Source organism: Pipistrellus kuhlii, unplaced genomic scaffold (assembly GCF_014108245.1).
Source record: "Pipistrellus kuhlii isolate mPipKuh1 unplaced genomic scaffold, mPipKuh1.p scaffold_m20_p_5, whole genome shotgun sequence".
NCBI classification, from domain to species: domain Eukaryota; kingdom Metazoa; phylum Chordata; class Mammalia; order Chiroptera; family Vespertilionidae; genus Pipistrellus; species Pipistrellus kuhlii.
This window is the reverse complement of record NW_023425551.1, coordinates 29,653,660-29,673,814: the sequence shown is the minus strand read 5'-3', so window position 1 is coordinate 29,673,814 and position 20,155 is coordinate 29,653,660. Positions and strand designations below refer to the sequence as shown.

At 40.5% G+C, this 20,155-nt stretch overlaps 1 protein-coding gene and 1 long non-coding RNA gene across 17 annotated transcripts in view; one reads left to right on the top strand and one right to left on the bottom strand.

Moving 5' to 3' along the window:
- REV3L (REV3 like, DNA directed polymerase zeta catalytic subunit) overlaps window positions 1-12,878 on the bottom strand; it is a 138,507-nt gene extending 125,629 nt beyond the window's left edge. For 2 of the 16 annotated variants that reach the window (XR_006740071.1, XM_045573096.1), the window contains exon 1: window positions 11,641-12,870. Coding sequence is in view for 14 of the 16 variants with exons in the window: in XM_045573096.1 (XP_045429052.1) it covers window positions 11,641-11,779 (139 nt within the window). In the remaining 2 variants the exon portion in view is untranslated. Of the gene's footprint in view, window positions 1-2,235; window positions 2,363-3,897; window positions 3,920-11,640 lie in introns of those variants that run through there. The other 14 variants (XM_045573088.1, XM_045573092.1, XM_036414529.2 and 11 more) reach the window with 11 other exon arrangements.
- A 2,640-nt stretch (window positions 12,879-15,518) lies between these two features.
- Window positions 15,519-17,880, top strand: LOC118705634. The gene is made up of 3 exons (XR_004983746.1): window positions 15,519-16,839; window positions 17,075-17,521; window positions 17,756-17,880. It is a non-coding gene; the product is annotated as an uncharacterized LOC118705634 (long non-coding RNA).
- Window positions 17,881-20,155: the final 2,275 nt, after the last annotated feature.

Here is a 20,155-nt window from a genome sequence, read left to right as displayed (position 1 = left end):
GGGGGGAAAGGATTGGTGGTCAAGGAAAAGTTTTGCTTTTATCTGTTTCAGTTTATAAAATTTCACAACGAGAATATATTCATATACTTCTGGTCTAATTAAACTAAACTTATAAAATATTTTATATCACATTGATATAAAAGTCCTACCATCACCTTATAAAGACACATACATAAAACAAAATAATTCAGTCCAAATGGGAGCATGAATTAGAGGAGACATTAACGTTACTCAGAAGGAAAAAAAAAATGGGTCAGTACAGAATACCAGGGTATATTAACATACAAAAAAGTAGTAAGAAAAGATGCATGGTCAGTCATGTCTCAATAATGACTATTATCAAATTCTAGAAGTACTGCTTCTCCACTTCTGTTTAGGCAGGTAATGACCATTTAATACATGTTTCCTCATTTTAATCCTTACCTGCTATGAAATAAACATATGCTGGATAACTTCAGGCAAAAGTTAATTGACCTATTCATGCCTCATTTCCTCAATTGTAAAATAGGGATAACAGTACCTATTTTATAGAGTTGTTGCAAAGAGATTAAATAACTTAAAACAGGGCATACTGGAAGGGCTCAATAAATGGTTTATCACCCATTTGTAAAATGATGTAAAATTACAGTCTTTTGACTAACCTGACTTCTTTTTTAAAATCATTAAGCATCATCAACCAAGGAGTGATCATCAAAATTAATTCAAGTCTTTCTACTGACTTCATGAAAAAAAGAAAAACAATGTTATTAAAAAAAAACCAAAAAAACAAAATAAAACCTGAATATATATGTAGAAAAAATATGATGAAGAGAATTAAAACTCCAAGGCAATAAAGAATTCACTCCAGGCAATAAAGAATTTTAAAACCACAATCCAGGTTTTAAAAACAACAGGCTTCCAATTTTTTTGTGTGTTACCACTTCACAAAAGGCAAAAGCAAAAAATCCTATTTACTACAGTAACAAATCCTATTTACTATGACCACTGACACACATACTTTCAATACATTCTACCATCATGTAAAAAAAAAAAGGAGGCATTATTCGGCTTTGAAAAATAAGGTTTTTTCACAAGATATTACACTTAACCTAATCTGCAGCACTGGAAAACTGTAGTTACTCCTTGATCAATGGCTTAACCTTGCCCTTCTTCAAAGCAATATCAGGCCTGGACACGTACGTGTGTGTGTGTGTGTGTGTGTGTGTGTGTGTGTGTGTGTGTGTAAAATCAACAGTTAAATTAAAAAAATGAAAGCCTGGGTGGGGTACTTATAAAAAAAAAACCCATTTTTTAAAAAGTGTTTCAAACAGGTAATTACATGGCCTGTAGACATGTGAGTCAGTGACCAACTGTAAAAAGCCTTACACCACAATGTGCAGGTATTTTAGTTTATCCTATTGTGAAGGATGAATACATGCTACAAAAATTCCATTTTTCATTTCAATTCAAGTCAAACTTTTCTTTTAAGTGAAGTATTGTAAAATATATATATTTTTAAATTTCATTGTATTTATTAGGGTGACATTAGTTAATAACATGTTATAGGTTTCAAGTGTACAATTCTATATCGTAAGTATACTGTGTTGTGTGTTCAAAAGAAAAATATTTTAAAGAGTGCTTACTATACACAGAAGTAATGCAGCCAATTCTGGCTTTAGAAGGGTAAAGTGACACTTATGTTACTATATATATAAGGTGTCCCCAAAAAAGAATACACACACTTTGAATAATTATAAAGGCAGTATTTATTAAAATACATTTCATTTTCAAAATTGAACCATCAGCTGTCAAAGTGTGTATACACTTTTTTTTTTTTTTTTGCTGGTAATTGCATTTAATCATAATAATCCAAAGAGGTAGCAATAATCAACTAACTTTACAAAGGTGGAAATTAAGATTCACAGAAATAAAATAACTTTTTCCCTCAGCATTAGATAGCAGGGTGGAGAGTACTAGGGGGTGCTAGGAGGCACTTCCGGGTAGTGCCATGTGCCTTATTCCTACAGACAAACACAACACCCGATGTAGTAAGTCCTTTATCAGCAATATGAAAGGGGGCTAGGACTATGGGAAACTAAAAAGAAAATCTTTTAGGAATGGGCTAAGGAGTCACAGAAGGCTTCAAAGAGGTTGACATTTGAGTTGTCACTTTAAGGATAAGTAGGATTTATCAATTTCAATGCCAAGGCTCTCCCCCCCTTATCCCCAATATATTAACCAAAATAAATTACTTACTTGAAATTGAGAAAAACAATTTTGAGAGAAATCTTCCTCAGATATATTACTCCATAGTTTTAAAACAAATAATATGATGACAGTTTAATTTTAAGTTGCTTTTATGTGGCTTGTCTTGGTTTTTATTCTGAAATGAAATTTAGATTAGTCATTTTCTTGTTCTGAGAAACTAGGAGTATGCCAACATGTTTTAACTTCACATTTTTTCACATATCAACATGTATTCTTACAAAGTCTTCCATTTCATCTTCTCAAACAAATCTAATTTAATATATAAATTACTTTGAAGTGTAAATATATATACAAAATAAGGTAGTTCATTTAATTCTTGTTATACTTCCTTGGTAAAGGTAATAAATGGAAGAAAAATAGAAAACTCTTGTTATATTGTTATATATTACACAAACATTTTTGGGGTAACACACTTTCTTCTTTTTTTTAATCATTTATATAGTATATGCCCTTTCAACCCAAAGGAAATGAAAAACTGTCCCCAAAGAAATTGACCTCAAATTCTTAGTATTTCCCACAACTATCATCTAAAAAGAAAATAGAATTGGAAAAAAAATAAATCCCTAAATTTCCCAATGACAATTATGACTCCTTTTTCTCAAAATTTACTTTGCTAGGCATATATTCAATTTCTGCTGCAGAAAACAGTCCAGTTTGCCAGTACTAATTAAAGAATAAAATATTTTTCATTAAAAAATGAAATATTTAAAAATCTATTGAGAACTGGAAGAAACACAGATCTGGAAAACTTAAAAGGAATGACCCTCCAAAAACTGAAAAATAAGAGGATTTTACTTATAATTTATATTTGTCTCAATAATGCATTCATTTTATGTTTGGACAGTGGATTTTTTTTTTTCTTTTAAAACCCAAGACACCTAGTACTCTTGCCTTGTATCCTACCTTAGAAACTACAAATTAACACAATTTACCCAAAGTTACTTCTAGAATGTTCTCTATTAATATCACTGTGGTGTTAAAATGGCAAGCAGGTACCAAAGTGACAATATACCACACTGTATCCCATATTTTATCTAAGGCTAATGGCAACATTCTTTGAATCCTATTTAATCCCAACCAACCTACTTAACTCCAAATCATTCTCCACTCATATTTTAATACAATCACAAGCAAAATGAAAGAAAATTTAATATTAGCAAAAGAACTTGAAAGGTTTCCTGATAGGAATGCCCTTTTTCTTTGGAAAAAATTATACATACAATTCTAGCATCAATTTTTATGTATCTTTCCTAAGTTCCTCTTGCTATAATCTAACCTTTATTATTATTTTTAAAGACAATAGCTACAATTATCATAAAAAAATCATACTATAACCTATTCTGTAGGGAGATTTTTAAGCACTATTGGGCATAGTAGGCCCTTAAAGATTTCTAAGCTGTGTATATGCAGCTTCTCTAAAGTTCTGTATATTCACCTTTCAGCTATCAATGTCTTCCTCCAATTAACTCTCAGGTTTGGCGGGCCAGTGTGAGACAGTGAAAGCTGAGAGTTAAAATCCTCAGTTTTCAGACCCAACCTCACATCAACCAACTATATAGGATACTGGACAAATCCCTGTGCTTACTTACCTAGCTTTCAGGGATTTCTGGTATAAAATAACATTATTTAACCAGGAAAGTGTTTCCCAACCTTTTCCACATTGTAAATAATATTTGTTGAGCACACTGACCAACAGGAGGGCATGTGGAGGAATCGACACAGTGCTTGGTGAAAAAAAAAGCCTCACATTTTTAATATAATTATAGAAGAAAAGGTTTAAATGAAGTTTGTAATAATATGAACTAATTTAAAATCCAAGCTTTTCCACATCAGGAACAATATTTCAAAATAACAATGATGCTTCATTTTTGCAGCACACAGATGCACTATTAGACAGTCATCCTGCAGCAAGCTAAATGGCAAATCAGACACAAGAGCTAGAAGAATCCAATTCAGGCAAAAACAGAGTCAGGCCAAGAGCTGGTCCCCCCTGGATGACATCCCTGCCATACTGTCTTCTCATCTCAGTGGGCTGCACCTTGCACTGGGTGACATGCTACAAACTGGTAGCAGCTCCAGGATCCCTTCTCCATGAGAAATAAGTAGCTCTGCACTGTGTGGTTGGCTAGATTCCCCAAAATAGAGCATCTCCTTTAATGCACTTAAAATATCAAAAGGAGCAGAAACTGCTAGTTGTTTATCATGCTATCTGCTTACAAGAACCTCACAGCCTTTCTTCAGATCCCACTCTGCTAGAGCCACCCTCCAAGTAAGCCACATAACATCAATTGTAAGCTCTGAATTAGAAGACCTCCAGCAAAACCTAAAATTAAACAGTATTGCAGTAATCATTTAACAACTGTTACAACTACGTGTAAACAGTTGTAAATGATCTTATTTTTGTTCTTTCATACCAATTCCAGCAAGCACAACATAATATAAAAGTTAATTTTTTCAATAGGTATTACATGCACATGGTAAAAATTATTCAAAAATTACCAAACAGTATACTAAAAGAATTTAATCTCCTACCTTTGTCCTCTAGGCCACCAGTCCCCCTCACTATTACCAAACTCTTATGTATCCTTTCAAAAATACATTACAGTATTTTATATTTATAATATATATTGATATTTACATATAAATATGGTTTTAAAAACCACTCAAATGGCATGATACTATACATTAAGTCCTGAATCTTGTTCCTCCCCCCTTAATATATCTTAGATGTGACATCATAGCAGTATACGTAGTATTGCCTCACTATTTCTAAGAAATACTGCCTAGTATTTTACTGAATAGACATACCATAATTTACTTACCCATTCCCCTACTGATTTATGTTTAGGCTGTTTCCAATCCTTTGCAATGACAAATAATACTGCCACAAATATTCTTACATGTTCATTTGCCACATATACAATCTTTTATAAGATAAAATTGTTTAATAAAATTACTAATGCAAAAATATATGTGCATTTTTAATTTTGAAAATGATTTCCAAATTGCTTTCCATAGAAAATGAGCACTTCATATTCCCACCAGCAATTTATGAAATGTCCATTTCCCCTTCCTCTGACACTCCTCAGGTTACAGTATGTGAACAATCTTTCTTAATTTGATAGGTAGTAAATGATAGGTTTCATTTACATCTTTATTATAAATAAAACTGCATATCTTTTTATATGAATTCTCTTTGCTTCTTTTTTTCTATTGGATTATTTTCTAGGAGCCCTTTATATATTAAGAGGAAATTAGTTCTTTGTGAAAAGTGTACAAATAAGATTTACTAGTCTGTTTCTCTTTTAACTTTGATTTTTTTTCCTCTATACAGAACTTTATTTCTATGTTGTGAAATTCAGCAATATGGCTTCGGTTCTACTTCATTCTTTGAAAGGCTTTCACTGTTCCTAGATTATATTAAAAGTAATTATCCTACATTTTTTGCTTGTTTTCATATTTAAACCTTTTGATTCATCTAGAAGCCAACTCCCCCACACCCCTAGATGACTAGCTATCTCAACACTGTTTACTAAGTAATTCTTTTTATCATATACTAAGTTCATAAATATATATATATATATATTTTTTTTTTTCTGGTGTCTGCTCTGTTTCATTGCTGTCATGTGCCAAAACCACATTACTTTTCAAAACATTTAAAAATCATATAAATGAGTATGATAAAACCAGAAATTACTGGTCTGCTTTAATATAAGAATCATTTTGCAGTTCCTATGTTGAATTTATATAATCAAGTTAGACACTATAATCATGCAATTATGCATTTTGGTTGATACTTATTTTGGTGCTCAGTGTGAACCTCAATTTTTTTTTTACTACATAAATAGGAACCATATCTAAAATATCAGTTCTTCCTTAATTTTGTACATGTTCAATTTTTTACTAAATTGTAAAATCAACACATGTTCTCTGTAAAAAATCTGAAAAATACAAAACACACCTCCCAGAGATAAACAAAATTCAGATTTTGGTGTATTTTTTCTGCATATTTAATAAATGACTATTTTGTAAACTGATTTATCTGCATAATATATTGACAGCGCTTTCCCATATTGTTTTATATTCTTCTAAAACATTATTTTAAAGACAAATTTTATTATATGAATATGCCCAATTTGTGTAACCATTTCCCAATTGTTGGACACTTGGAGTTGTTTTCTGTGATGACTATCATCTATTGACTAATTCCTGCAACTAATGCTTGTTTCAAGCATGTAGAAAGCTTTGACTATATAATGGCGAGCAAAAATGAACACAAAACCAGCATTTAGGGAAGTTAGGGGGGAGAGGGGAGAAAGACATTAATCTCCAACATATTATAAAATTACAACTAGAGCAAGTGTTATGAAGGAGAGTTTATGGAGTTTTGAGAGTCTTGATAGGGAAGGCTTCCCTGAGGAAAGATAAATCAAAGTAAAGGTGAAGGAAAAGAAAAAACATTCTAGGCAGAGGGAACAGCAGGTACAAAGGCCTCATTGTGGGAGGGAGCATGGCAAGAATAAGGGACTGAAATAAGGACAATAAGGCTGGAACACGAAGAGCAAGGTAAGAGGAACATGGCTCAAGTCATGACTGAATAGAAAGGTAGGGGCCAGATTATGCAAGACCTTATAAGACATGTAGATGCCACCACACAAGATAGGTAGCTTTGTCCTTATCCTAAAGGCAATGGAAAGCTTCTGAAGCCTATCAAGTGGTAGGTGATATAATCAGGTTTGTATTTTGAAAAGATCCCTCTCATTACAATGTAGAAAATAGACTAGAAGGAAACAAAATGGACTGGGGTAGGCCAAGATTAGGAGGCTATTGTTGCAAATGCATCCCCAAAAAGCTAGTTTAGACTAGGGTGGTAATGAATAATGAAAAGTAGATGGATTCAAAAGATAATCAGACTTTGCCCAAAGATTTACATTCATAGATTAAAATCCCTAAAACTGAAATTGGGTCAAAAAATAGCATTTCAAGGATTCTGACATGCATTGCCAAGCTGCCCTGCCAAGAGCAATTTTAATTTCACTTATAAATTACCTTGTATCTGTTCCTCTATCAGAATTTTAAAATTCTTTTAAAATTCCTTTAAAATGACTTAATCCATACTTCCTTCATGAAGCCTTCCCTGACTCCCCTTTCTGCCACCAGAACATGTCACTAATCATGTCCTTCTTTGAGGCCTGGCTCTTATACACATGTCTATTATATTTCAAACTATGTTTGAGTTATGTCTACATATCTATCATCTCTACCACACTGTAAGCTTCTGGAGGGTAAAAGTTGTTCAAAACAACTGCACCTAAAAAAATAGCTAAATATTACACAGCAGGTTCTCATTAACTGTTCACTGAATGAATGGAATTGCATATTACCAGATTCTACTGTGTCCACAGACTTAAGAGGCTCCTGATTAAGCCTTTGATTTACTGATTGTTACTTTAAATCAAATATAATACAGAAAGCTAATAAAATTTTCTTCTCAGGACTTCAAATACCTACTAAATAAAGTGACTAATTTTGTTTGTGGCAAATCACTAAATCTCAGTAGTACTCATCTTTCTAGTAATTTTATCAAATAGGTGTTATATAATCTTAAAATATTTTTAAATGGGTTAGCAAAAAGAGGCTATGAACAAACAAGACTGTATTAGAGAAATTATTATATTTATAATTTGAGTTGATAAATGCCATAGCTTTAAAAACTGTAATCATCTCAAACTTCTTTAATAATTCACAAATTTACCAAAAAACTGAGGTTATTAAGCAACAACATAAATTATAAAGCATTTCAGAATTACCAAGTTCTTAAGTTGAAACATCTGATTTCATGTTTTACAGTTAGCATCTAGAACATCTACCAGAATTTTCACTAGCTGGACAGACTTAGGGGACTGGCAGAGTTCCTTACAATAATCTTAAAGACATGCAGCTCCCTCTATCAGTCTGTTTGGCCTACTTTAACTGCTTTGTGAACATCTCACTCACCCTACACTCTTCTATTTACTCCTACTCTGCATCTCAGCAGGAAAGCTTTCTGAAAGTGTAATTCTGTTTAACTTGGTGCTGAGAGAGAGCCATCTAAACTCAACATACATCCAGCAACTAAGCTAGAGTTGGGATGTGGAAACTGGACAGATTCCCAGGTCCACCTGAGTCAGCTCCTCACAATGAAGCCTGAAAAAACAGTCTTGTACTTAAGTTATTTATAACCTTACTTCCCCCTCCATTAAACAAGCTACCAAAATGTTGTTATACTGCTCAATACATTGTTATGTCAAAACAATGTTTAAGACACTTAAAGAATGACTAAAAGAAAAGCAGAAGAGGGTGTTTTTTTTTCTAAGTAGTAATAATGATAGTAGTAGTAGTAGTAATTCCATTCCACTCAGATGAAGAAAATTTAACTGATTCTCTCAGGTATCAATATCTTCAGTCAACAAGGTTTAAATCAGTAAGGATTTATCATTCAAATTTGAATATGCCACTTTTAAATACTTTTTCAAATTTCACAAACTTAAGATATGGGAGCTTTTTAAAACTAAGACATTTAATATGTTTCTTAAATAATTTAAGATATGCACTAAAAACAACAAAAAAATACAGGACAATCAGGTCAACTGGACTGTTTTCTAAAGCAGAAAAATAATTTTCATGCAATAACAGAAAAACTGAACTAGTAAAAATATAATAAACCAATCAGGTCAGAAATTATAATATAAATATGAAATCACCACTTTTGGGGGAAGAAAATTTCTCCTGCTGCTGCTTTTAGAATCTCATTTGTAAAGCAAACTTAAGTTTTGAAACACCTTGTCTCCAAACCAAGATAAAGAATTAAAGACTTCCAAAATTAATTACTACATATGAGACTTAAGTATGGTACTTTATTAGCATAGTTTATCAGGTATTACACTTTTTTTTGTTAATCTACTAATTCATAAATCTATAAACATAGTTTGTACTTTCAAACAGTGTCTTCATTAAAAAATGCAGCATTCAGATTTTTACTAAGCCAGACTGACCTCCCTTTTTTATTAATTATTTTCAAATTTTATTTTATTAGGTAGCCTGGAAGTTTTCTTTGGAGAAAGAATTCAGAATCAGATAATTACACAGCTTTTGTTTATTAATTAATGCTAACTTCACTGGGAGTTTTGGACATGTTAAAAATGCAGGCTTGATTTCTGAAAGCTGTAAACTCTAAATGTATTCCAGTGACTTCAAATTTTTTCACCTGTTGAGAGAAAAAATTTTAAACTATACTTACAGCAAATTCAATGTGATAATCCTTAACAAGTTGAAGTATGGGTTTCTCTGTAGCAAGTTTTATATTCTCAATATATGTACAAAAAAATCTTACTTTTATATTAATTTATATTATATATTTCAAGATGAAGTTTAACAAAATAGTATGGTGTTTGTTTGTTTTTTGGTGGGGGGTGGTGTAATTTACTGTAAGATGTCCAGAAGATATAAATGTTTATTATCATAAAGTAGTTTACATATGTATATTTTTTAAATACTGAGAAACACGAAAGTACAAATTCTTTATTTAAGGACCGCTTTTTCACGTCATAGAATTATTGCTAGCTTATAGTAAAATTTATTTACTTCCACAAACAAAACTTTTTTATAAAACAGAGCTTGAAAATCACTGAGGGATACATAATTAATGACTTGTGTAGAGGGGGGGGGTGTAAAAAAAACATTTATAGAAAAGTATTCCAATTATGCAAACTGCAATACACAGAAATGCCACAGCATATCCTATGAACATGTCCATTTATAATTTGGAAATCTGGCTGAACATAGCTGTATCAACGTCATTATGTTATTCATTCTCTGCACCTGAATAACAAATAGTATATTACACTGAAATTTCAATTAGACACAAAGACCATACCATACCACTATATTCAAAAGGGCAGAGAATCTATCCCTCAGAACACATTTTCATTGCCTCCATTTTCCAGCCTCCAAAGTTTAAAGTGTTACATTTTCAACAAATGGTTAACAGCACTCAAATTCCCCCCATCTTGCAAGGTCTTTATCACCAAAATCTTTTTTCACTATTTTAAAAAGAAATTACCAAATCACACTAACAACCTTGACATTTTTAACAAAGAGAATTCCCATTAAAAGATAACTGCTTGGAAGGAGTGCTTGTGTGGGGAGAAAGGAGCTCTGTGATGGTGGCCGTCTACAGAAACGGTGGTAAGATGAATGGGTGATTAGGGCAAGGAGCATCAAGTGGGAATTGCTATCCAAAACCCCACAGGACAACACACAGCTGGAAGATCCTCCCTTTCCCAAGGCAGCTCCGTTATTTCATGCAGGCAGTTCGGAAAGCATGTAGGAAAGCACAACCACCAACAACAGCTTTTAAATTTGGCCACTATCCTATTGATATTTTTCACACACACACCCCCAAAAGCTTGAGAAAGGAGCCTTTGTCCGTCCCCACCTCGTTCTTCAAAGATAGTTTTGTTGTTGCTGCTGCTGCTGTAAATATACGTGCAATGTACTCAAGGCAGCTCTACAACCCGGCGTAGGGGCATGTGCAATGTCTGTGCTGCTCGGTGTAGCGTTGGTCCCTAAGAAATGTACGCTATTAAGCGAGAGGTTTCACCTAGGGCACCCCGAACCCGCATTTCCCACTGCCCACGGACGGACGCGAGCTCCCCCGAAGGCACTGCACCTGAAGGCGCCGCCCCGCCCCCAGCCCTGCAGGCGGTGAACTCGGCGGAGTCACGACCTGCACACGCGGCCAGCGGAGCCACACTGCCAGTCCGTCCGAGGAGACGGAGACTCTGGCCCCGGGCGCCACTCTCCAGCCGACCGCGTCTCCGGGAGGGAGGGGCGGGGAGAGCGCCGGGGAGAGGCGGCGGCGCGGAGCTGACACTTCCCCGCGCCTCCTAAAGCCGCCTCCGGAGAGGGGCACTCGGGGGGCCCCTGGGGGAGTTCGAGGTCCCACCAGCGACCGACCTCGGAGCGGGGGCCCCGGGAACCCGTCCCCGCAGGTCGTGGCGCGGCCGGCCACCTGGCCCGGCCTCCAGGGTTGGCGGGCGCAGACTCCCCCCGCCGCCGCCCGGCGCGTGGGTCCCGCACTCCGCCGCCGCGCGCAGTGTAAACACCAGGCGCCCGCCGCCTGCCCTGGGGGCTGGGGGAGAGGGGGCGCCGCGCTCCCGCGGATCCACATTGTGGCGCCTCTTGTCACGCACGGAGGGAAAGGCGAGGGCGGAGGGGAGGGAGCCGCGGCACCGCTCCGCGGAGAGGGCCGGCGGCGGCGGCGGCGGCGAGCGCGCGCGTGTGCGCGGCGGGGAGGGCAGCCCGGGCGCCCCGCCGGCTCCCGCCCGCCCCCCGCGCCCCGCGCCCGCTTACCTGCCGGGGTCGCTCCGAAGACTCGCACCACCGGCACCTTCTTGACAGGGGCCTGCGTGAGAGGGGATTGGCAGATGTCCAGCCCCTTCAGCGGGCTGGCCATGTAGTAGTCGGCAGTCACTATCCGCACTGAAAACATGTTCGCCGCCGCCGCCGCCTCCCCGCCGGCGGCGACCTGGAAGCGGCAGCAGCAGTGGCGGCGGCGGTGCCTTCCGCAGCGGCGTCCCCGCGCCTCCGCGGCGGCCCCCTCCCCGGGCGCGGACACCTGGAGCGGCGGCGGCGGCGGCGGCGGGCGGGCGAGGTCGGCGCTGCTGCCGCCGCCTCCTCAGGAGCAGCCGGTGAGGGGCGAGCGGAGAAGACGAGCCCTCGCGCTTCCGTCGGTGCTGGTGCTGCCTCCGCCGCGTCCGCCGCCGCCGGGAATCACACGGGCTCCTCGGTCCCAGGCTGCAGCTCTTGTTGCCATGATGATGATGTCACGGACGCAACCACTGGAGGAGGGGAGGGGGAGGAGGAGGAGGCGGTGTGTGTGATGGAGGGAGGGAGGGAGCGCCGCGAGTAGTTGGGGGAGGGGACGCGGCGGGAAAGGGAAGGAGCGGGGGCGGGAGGGAAGGCGCCCGAGCGGGACACCCCGGCGGCGGGGAAAGGTGTTTTCTTCCCCGCCCGCGGGCACGCAGCGAGGGAGGAGGCCGGTGGAGAGCGGGGGGCCCGTGCCCGAGGCGGGGGATCGATGACTCGGCCGGTGGGCACGGCCACCTGGGTGAGGGACAGCGGAGGGAGGGGGCGGTGGAGCGCCGATGTCATGGATGGGCTCGGAGGGGCTTGCGGGAGGGGGGTGTCGGGGGGCGCCCGTGTTCAGGGCCGTTGGGGCGGCTGGGCGGGATTTCCCGGGGCTGCGGCGCTCGCGCTCGCCTCGCCGGCCGCCATTTCGCGCCCCGCAGAGAAGGCGTGGGGGGAGGCGCGGAGACGGCGCTTTACAAGGTAAGGAAACCCGCCCCCCCGCCCGCCCGCCCGCGGGGGAGGGAGCGAGCGGGTGGAGGCGCAGATCTCGTGCCGCTGCGGCCTCGCGGGAGGGGCGGGGGCGCGCGAGAGCGCGGGCTGCGGCCTATAAAAGGGGCCGCCCGGGGGGCGCGGCCGGGACGCGCGGCGCGCGCTGCCACGCTCAGCCTCCCGCTGCGCAGCGTCCCGTCCGGCCTCCCGGGGAGGTTAATGCCCGTCCGGCTCCGCTCAGCTCAGCTCTGCCTGCAGCTGGCAGAGCCCGTGCGCCGGAATGCCCTCCCCCGTGTTTTCCTTCCGCCCCTCCCTCTCCCTCCGCCCGGGTAGATCCTCCCGTGATGTGCACCTCGGGTCAGGGCACTGGCCCCGGGCGTGCGCGTGAACAAGTCGGGACATGTCAGCTACGGGTGCCTTCCCTCCTCTCCCGCCCCCCGCCCCCAGAGGAATGTAGGGTTTGCCGCCTTTCCGAGAAATATTCTGCCCATGAAAGCCATCGTGTCGGATGCGGACGACTCTCTCGCGGTGTTGTTATTCATTAACAGGTGCCAGGCTCTCCTATCCGGAGGCGGAAAGCCAAACGCGGCGGGGAAGGGCCTTTGGACCAAACAACTTTAGTCAAAGGGGGCGGGGGCGGGGGGCGGAGTAGGGAATGCAGTTTGAAATCCGGAAGAAGAAAAGGGGTAATACCATGCTGCTGGTTAGTCCATGATATTGGAACCGATAAGGTTTTTTTGTTTGTGGGGTTTTTTTTGGTCTGACTTGGTTACTCATAATGGGCGTGACCTTGAACAAAAAATTTGCTATCCTAGGACCTCCGTTTCCTAGACTGAAACAATTTCACATAATAAAAAAATCCATAAGGATTTCTTCCCAACAAGAAGATGAAAGCGGTAGGAGGCAGAAACCATGATTTCCAAGATGAGCTGTGCCACCACCGAATTAGTATTTTTGACCGTCATTTTCAATCTTCCCAAATCAGTGCTCATTCTTCCACACTACCGGTGTCTCTTAACGGTTAGTAGGTTCCCATCTGAAGTGCTGTGAGAGGTCCTCATTGAAAACCATTGTGGTTCTTCACATTTTAAAATCGAAAGGCTCAAAATCAGATTGCTGGTAAGAAGCTGCCTGTGAATTCCGTAACAAAATGCTAATATAAATATATGCTCCACGGGATTTGAGACTGATTACCACAGTAAATTAGCCTGCAGTTTTCAAGCTCCGAGCATGATTATAAATATAGGTGGCAAGAATTCTAATATGTAGGAAATGGCCTAATATTTTTAAGATGCATAACCTCTTAAATTTAAGTTTTAGAAGGCTATGGGAGTGATTTAAAAATAATCACCCATGTTAAAATGCATTTTCTGCCAAAATAAGTATTTTGCACAAGCTGAATGTCAGATGTACAATACCAGCGGTTCTCATAGCATTCTCTGGCACTGGAGTGTTCTTTAAAGTTGAATATTTGGCCCTTACAAAATCACATTTTTTGGGACGGGCCCCTAGGAATATGTATTGTTGGTAACTGCACCCACCACATTCACAATTCTCAAATAATGTATGATTGAGAATCTCTGTACTGCCCTATATAATAAAGCCTAATATGCTAAGTGTCTGGTCGTCCATTCAACCAATCAAAGCGTAATATGCTAATGATACGCTAAGGCTGCTCAACCATTGGCTATGATGTGCACTGACCACCAGGAGATAGGCACGCGGACCAGAAGGTTAGCTTGCTGCTGGGGTCTGGCCCATTGGGACTGAGTGAGATAGGCCTGACACGCCCTGGAATCCTCCCTTGGTCCCTTCCCAGCTGGCCAACCTCCCGCATCCCTCCACAATCCCGATAGTGCACCAGTGGGAACTTTGGCCTGGCCTGCGCCCTCTCCCAATCTGGGCTGAGGTACCCCCCTCAACAGTGCGAATTTTGTACACCGGGCCTCTAGTATTATAATAAAATAGATCCATAATATTTAAGTTAATTCTATTCCTAACTAGAAAAAGGTAAAAAGCATCCACTTCACAGATTAGCTATTTCTAGAAAAGTGTTTCTTTCCTCCTCCTCCTTGAATCAAAATCAGTTACTTTAAGAAAAGGCAACCACAGTTCCAATCCTAGAACTCCAAGGGAAGAATAGTCACTCTTGAAAAATATTTGCAGCACGAAACTAGGATAGTGTGTTCATTGCCTGTATTGAGTTTAAGTGGATGTTCAACTGAAAACCTGGTAATACTCCCCTAATTAATCACTATAAAATGTGTTAAATAAATATATTCTCTTGAAGTATGAAAGAACTCTGGAATTTTGAATCAGAATGAAAAACGAGTTTGATCAGATCACTATTTTTTTTTGGAGCTTGTTTCCTCATCTATGAAATGGATAGTAATTCCTGTTTTAACTTCTCAGAAATGTTTTAAGGTTCAAATGAGAATGTATGTGAAAGTATCATAAACTTGAGTTTCAGAAGTTTAACTCACCTAAAAACAGTAAAATCATTTGAAATTGTCTTATTTAATGCAATATGAGAAATGCCAAAATTGAACTTTACATTTAATATCCTTAAAGTACCTCCTTTTTAGTTGTTATTGTTGAGTGGCTTCTATTTGCCAGGTGATTTGAGATATAGTAAGAAGCAGAACACACATGGTCCCTATCATTATAGAGATTATAGTCTAGCATAGGGGTGTCGAACTCAATCAGAGAAGGGGCCAAAATCTAAAATCCAGCCTAAATCGCGGGCCGAATGGTTTACTGAACAGTCATAAACTGTCATTGTGATGGAAACGCAGCGGAGGGCAGTGATGACAGCGCGGTGCGGGCCACATTGCAAGGCCTGGCGGGACGGATTTGGCCCGCGGGCCTTGTGTTTGACACATGTGGTCTAGCACCTTAGAAATGTATTTTCATCGTGTGACCTATGCTCACATTGCCATGCATGCCTGTAGTAAAAGTCTTCCCAGCTTTCTGCACCAATACTGTGCAATGTCTGTTAGCTTCTGCCTGTTAGCAATTTATACCCTAGCACAGAAAGCAATGGCTACCATAATTTTCTGGCAGATACTGTAAGATGACTTACTACCCATCCAACCCTTTTAGCTCGCTTTCTTGTACTTTAGAAGCTTAGAAAATAAAAACTACAGGTTCCAGACTCAATTGCAACAAGAATGCTGGCCTGAGATGAATGAAGTGCTAGTGAATCTTCAACAGTAGCTGGGGGAGGGGAAAGATCCTGATTTGTAGCACTGGCCACTTTTCATGGTGTGAATAACCCTAAGCTACTGAAGTCACTTCACTGTATGTGGAGTTAATTAAAGAAGATGCTAATGATAATGACATAGCTTCAGCAGTATCACTAAATATGACCTAATTTCCAGCAATCAGATGCACCCATTCAAAACCTGGTTGTGAAAGTGAGCAAAATGATGCCTCAACTTCACTCAGGGAGATGGGATTTTCTGGCAAACACCATGGCAAAGGTGTCTGGTTCTTCTGAGTAGCTGGGGGGAGTTCTGACATCCATTTTTAGAGTTACAGGTGCTGACTGGCAGGTGGTGCTGGGATAGGTTTCTGTGATGTGAGATGAGTGTCCTTCCTAGTTTGTTTCTTCCTGAATGTTGTTTCTAGCTATGTATTTAGCGCCCAGAGATCTGTGAGCTAAATACTATCCTTCAAGTCATTTCTGTTTCAACTAGTTCAGTCATGGCAAGCTATATAATTTGTGAGGTTCAGAGCAAAATGAAAAATGTGGGGTCCTTTGTTCAAAAGGCAGGGAAAAAGTGCCATATATCCTAAAATATAAAGTTGGTGTTTTTTTGTCTTGTCATCTCTCCTTTAACTTGTCATGATTTTTCTATTTGGTTTTTAATGCCATTCTAAGTAAAGAAAAATTTGAGTTTTAAATTATTAGGATAAATTTTACCATTCATTTTCATATTGTGCAATGCCATTTATAAATGCAAATATAAGGGCATTTAACTCATACATGGGAATTACACAATTCATATTTCATAGCTTGTACATGCATATATGTATTTCGTGCTTATCAGAACAGTGTAAATGCTGCACAAAACCAACACGGCTGTTTTTATTTCCCTTCTTGATTGGCACACATCTACTAACCTGGGTAAGGAAGGCCTAAAAGGAAAAGCAACTATGGACTGCCCTACCTGACACCTTCCTTCTATGGCACCGTTTTCGGTGTAAAAGGTAATGCCCAAATAAGAAAGGGTACGACAGGTTTTTTTTCTCACTTTGTTAGGATGCCTTGCCTTCTTTCTATACCTGAAGCATGGTCTGGTTCCAATGGAAATCATAGCCTTGCAGGAGGCAGCCACTCAATGATTTTCTCTGTCAGCTGTCAGCACCTCTATTAAATCAGTCATAGGTGTAATATGCTTACCTTGTACTCACTCTGTGACTTCAGAGTTCTTATACGTCATAGGTCCACCAGAATCCTGTGCTTATGCGGGATCATGAAGACTGTATCCAAACAGGGTGGCAAGGAAGAAAGGACACATTCCTCGCCGCCTCTGCTTGTGTATATGATGCATTGTACCACTGGACTTCATTTGTAAAATAGACGTTCAAACACAAAGGTATCAAGATTTTCAAAATGGTGACTGCAGAGCATTAAATCAAGCACTGGGCCCATCTGACCGCACAGTTGGCATACGTGTGAACTTGATTCTGAGTTCTGTGTTTCTCCAGGGGCTTTTCTTGGTATTTTGAATGAAACGGTTCATTGCGCAGGATATTCAACATCCCTGGTCCCTGAGAGTGCATGCCACTGTGATGAAGTGCCCCCACAGAGGAATGACTGCTCGCCACTGAACTAGAGTGGACTCCACTGTTTACAGCCAGGAACCATAATCTTATAGATCCAGGGAAGGTCTTGTACAGTTTTTTGTTTAATATATTTTATTGATTTTGTACATAGAGGAAGGGAGAGAGATAGAGAGTTAGAAACGTCGATGAGAGAGAGTCATTGATCAGCCGCCTCTTGCACACCCCCTACTGGGGATATGCCCGCAACCAAGGTACATGCCCTTGACCGGAATCGAACCCGGGACCCTTCAGTCCCCAAGCCGACGTTCTATCCATTGAGCCAAACCGGTCTCGGCAGGTCTTGTACAGTTTTTGATAGTGATTCTCAAGTAGAGCAAAATATATAGTCAAGTTAAATAAATAAATAAATAAAAATTTGCATATTCGGGATATCAGAATTATAGTGATTTTCCCCCATTGTCAGAAAAATGATACTACCTACATTGGTGAGGAAACAAATATTTGGGATGAAAGTTTAAAGGTGATCCGTGGAGCCTGGCTGGTGTTGTTCAGTGGTTGAGTAACAACCTATGAACCAGGGGTCATGGTTTAATTCCTGGTCAGGGCACATGCCCAGGTTGCAGGTAATCCCCGGTAGGGGGCTTGCAGGAGGCAGCCACTCAATGATTTTTCTCTCATCATTGATGTTTCTATCTCCCTCTCTCTTCCCCTCTGAAATTAAAAATATATAAAATAAAAATAAAGGTGATCTGTGGGTTTTATGTGTCACATACCTATAAGTGGTAATTGATTCGAGATAGATGGCAATTTCTGGCAGTTAAGAAAAAGAACAGAACCACAGAAAAGCAGTGGGAACCATCTTTCTTTCCTTATCAATTAGCTGAAGGGATTGGAAGGCTTAAGTAAGTAGGGCAAACCCTGGAGGCAATTGCTATCAACTCTATAACCACTCTCATAAAACTTTATGCAATTTATTTAAATACCTGCATGGGTATAAGGTAGCCACATAAATATGTATTGCCTGAATGGTAAATAAAGTTTTTTGTTTTTTTTGCTAAAAGGGTTTTTTTCTCTCTTTTTTAAACTAAAGGGAAGTCAAATTAATCATTGTGGTGTGAGCTGAATATCTCTCTGTTCTCATCTTTTTAACCAATTAATCTTCTCTGTTACAAGGAGAAGCAAAACGTATTAAAAACAACTCTCAGCTCTCCTACTTCCATAAATTATCAGTAATAGTTTTAAGGGAGAGACCAATGAGCCTATAAATTAAAGATGATGTTTGAGGAACAAAAAATGAAAGAAGCTTTCAGAAAAGAGCAATATTAGATCTGATGCTGAAGCTCTCCAGGACCCTCATTTAAATATCCTATCTAGAATTTATATTGGAACATTTCCAGTAGATCATGGCTAGGAAGGAAGAGACCAAACACACAGGGTGATGTCCAATTAAAATCCCAAATCTCAGAAACAAGGTGTCTATATAGAGCAGCAAATCTTAAGAGTAGTTTTCCCTGGCTCCAAAGGCCCACAGCACTTTTCAAAGTTAAGTCACATTCTAGGAAGACTTCACAAATAATGTTTGTTATTTTTAAAAATTATGTTGTTACTGGTTTTAGAGGGGAAGGGAGAAAGCGAGAAGCATCAATAGATTGATTGCCTCCCACACTCACCCTGTTGGGAGGACCGGTCCTGACCTGGAATTGAACCGGAGACCTTTCTGTGCACTGGATGGTGATGCTCAACCAACAGCCCACACCGGCCAGGGTAATCTTTGTTATTGATAGTGAACTCTTCTGGGCTTTGATCCTCATTTTACATACACATTCCAGGGGCCAGGAAAGACTAGTCTCAGATGTGTAGATACAGATCAACACTTTACCTTCTCAATAAAATGTATGTTTTTCAATAATAAAAGGTCTTAAATAGAAAACCATTAAATATATATATATTTTATTCGCCCAACAATTGAGTAACTGCCCAGGAACCAAAAGGTTGCTGGTTCAATTTCTGGTCAGGGCACATGCCTGGGTTGCAGGCTCAATCTCCAGTGTGGGGCATGCAGGAGGCAGCTGAGTGGTTTAACCCTGCATTCTGTCCCAGATAGCCAAGGAAACAACCTTTAAGCAACAGCCCTTTTAAGCATGTTAAACTATTAACCAACTTGTTATTGAAACCCTTCTCCTCTTGGATTATATATTGTTACTAGAGGCCTGGTGCACGAAATTCATGCACAGGTGGTGGGAGGGTCAGCCCAGCCTGCACCCTTTCCAATCTGGGACCCCTTGGGGGATGTCCAACTCCCAGTTTAGGCCGGATCTCCAAGTGTATAAAAATGGGATTCAGGAAACGGAGGATGATTGTACTGGAAGTAACTGAGGGAAAAAGCTAGGATGGAAGTTCTGGACAGAGACTTCTCACAATCCTGGACTGCTGGCTCCTAATTGCTCACCTGCCTGGTCACCCCAAACTGCCCCGCCCCCCGACCTGACTGCCCCTCACTGCCTCTGCATGCTGGCCTGATCTCTCCTAACTGCCCACCCTACTGGCCTAGTCATCCCTAACTGCCCCCTGCTGCTGGCCTGGTCGCGGAAATAGAACCTGGGACCTTTCAGTCCACAGACCAATGCTCTATCCACTGAGCCAAACCAGTTTCGGCAGTTAAGCCACTCTAGATGTCCTAACACAAAATAAGCCTGACCTCTAATTCCTGCCTCTAGGAAAAGCTGACCTGGTTCTT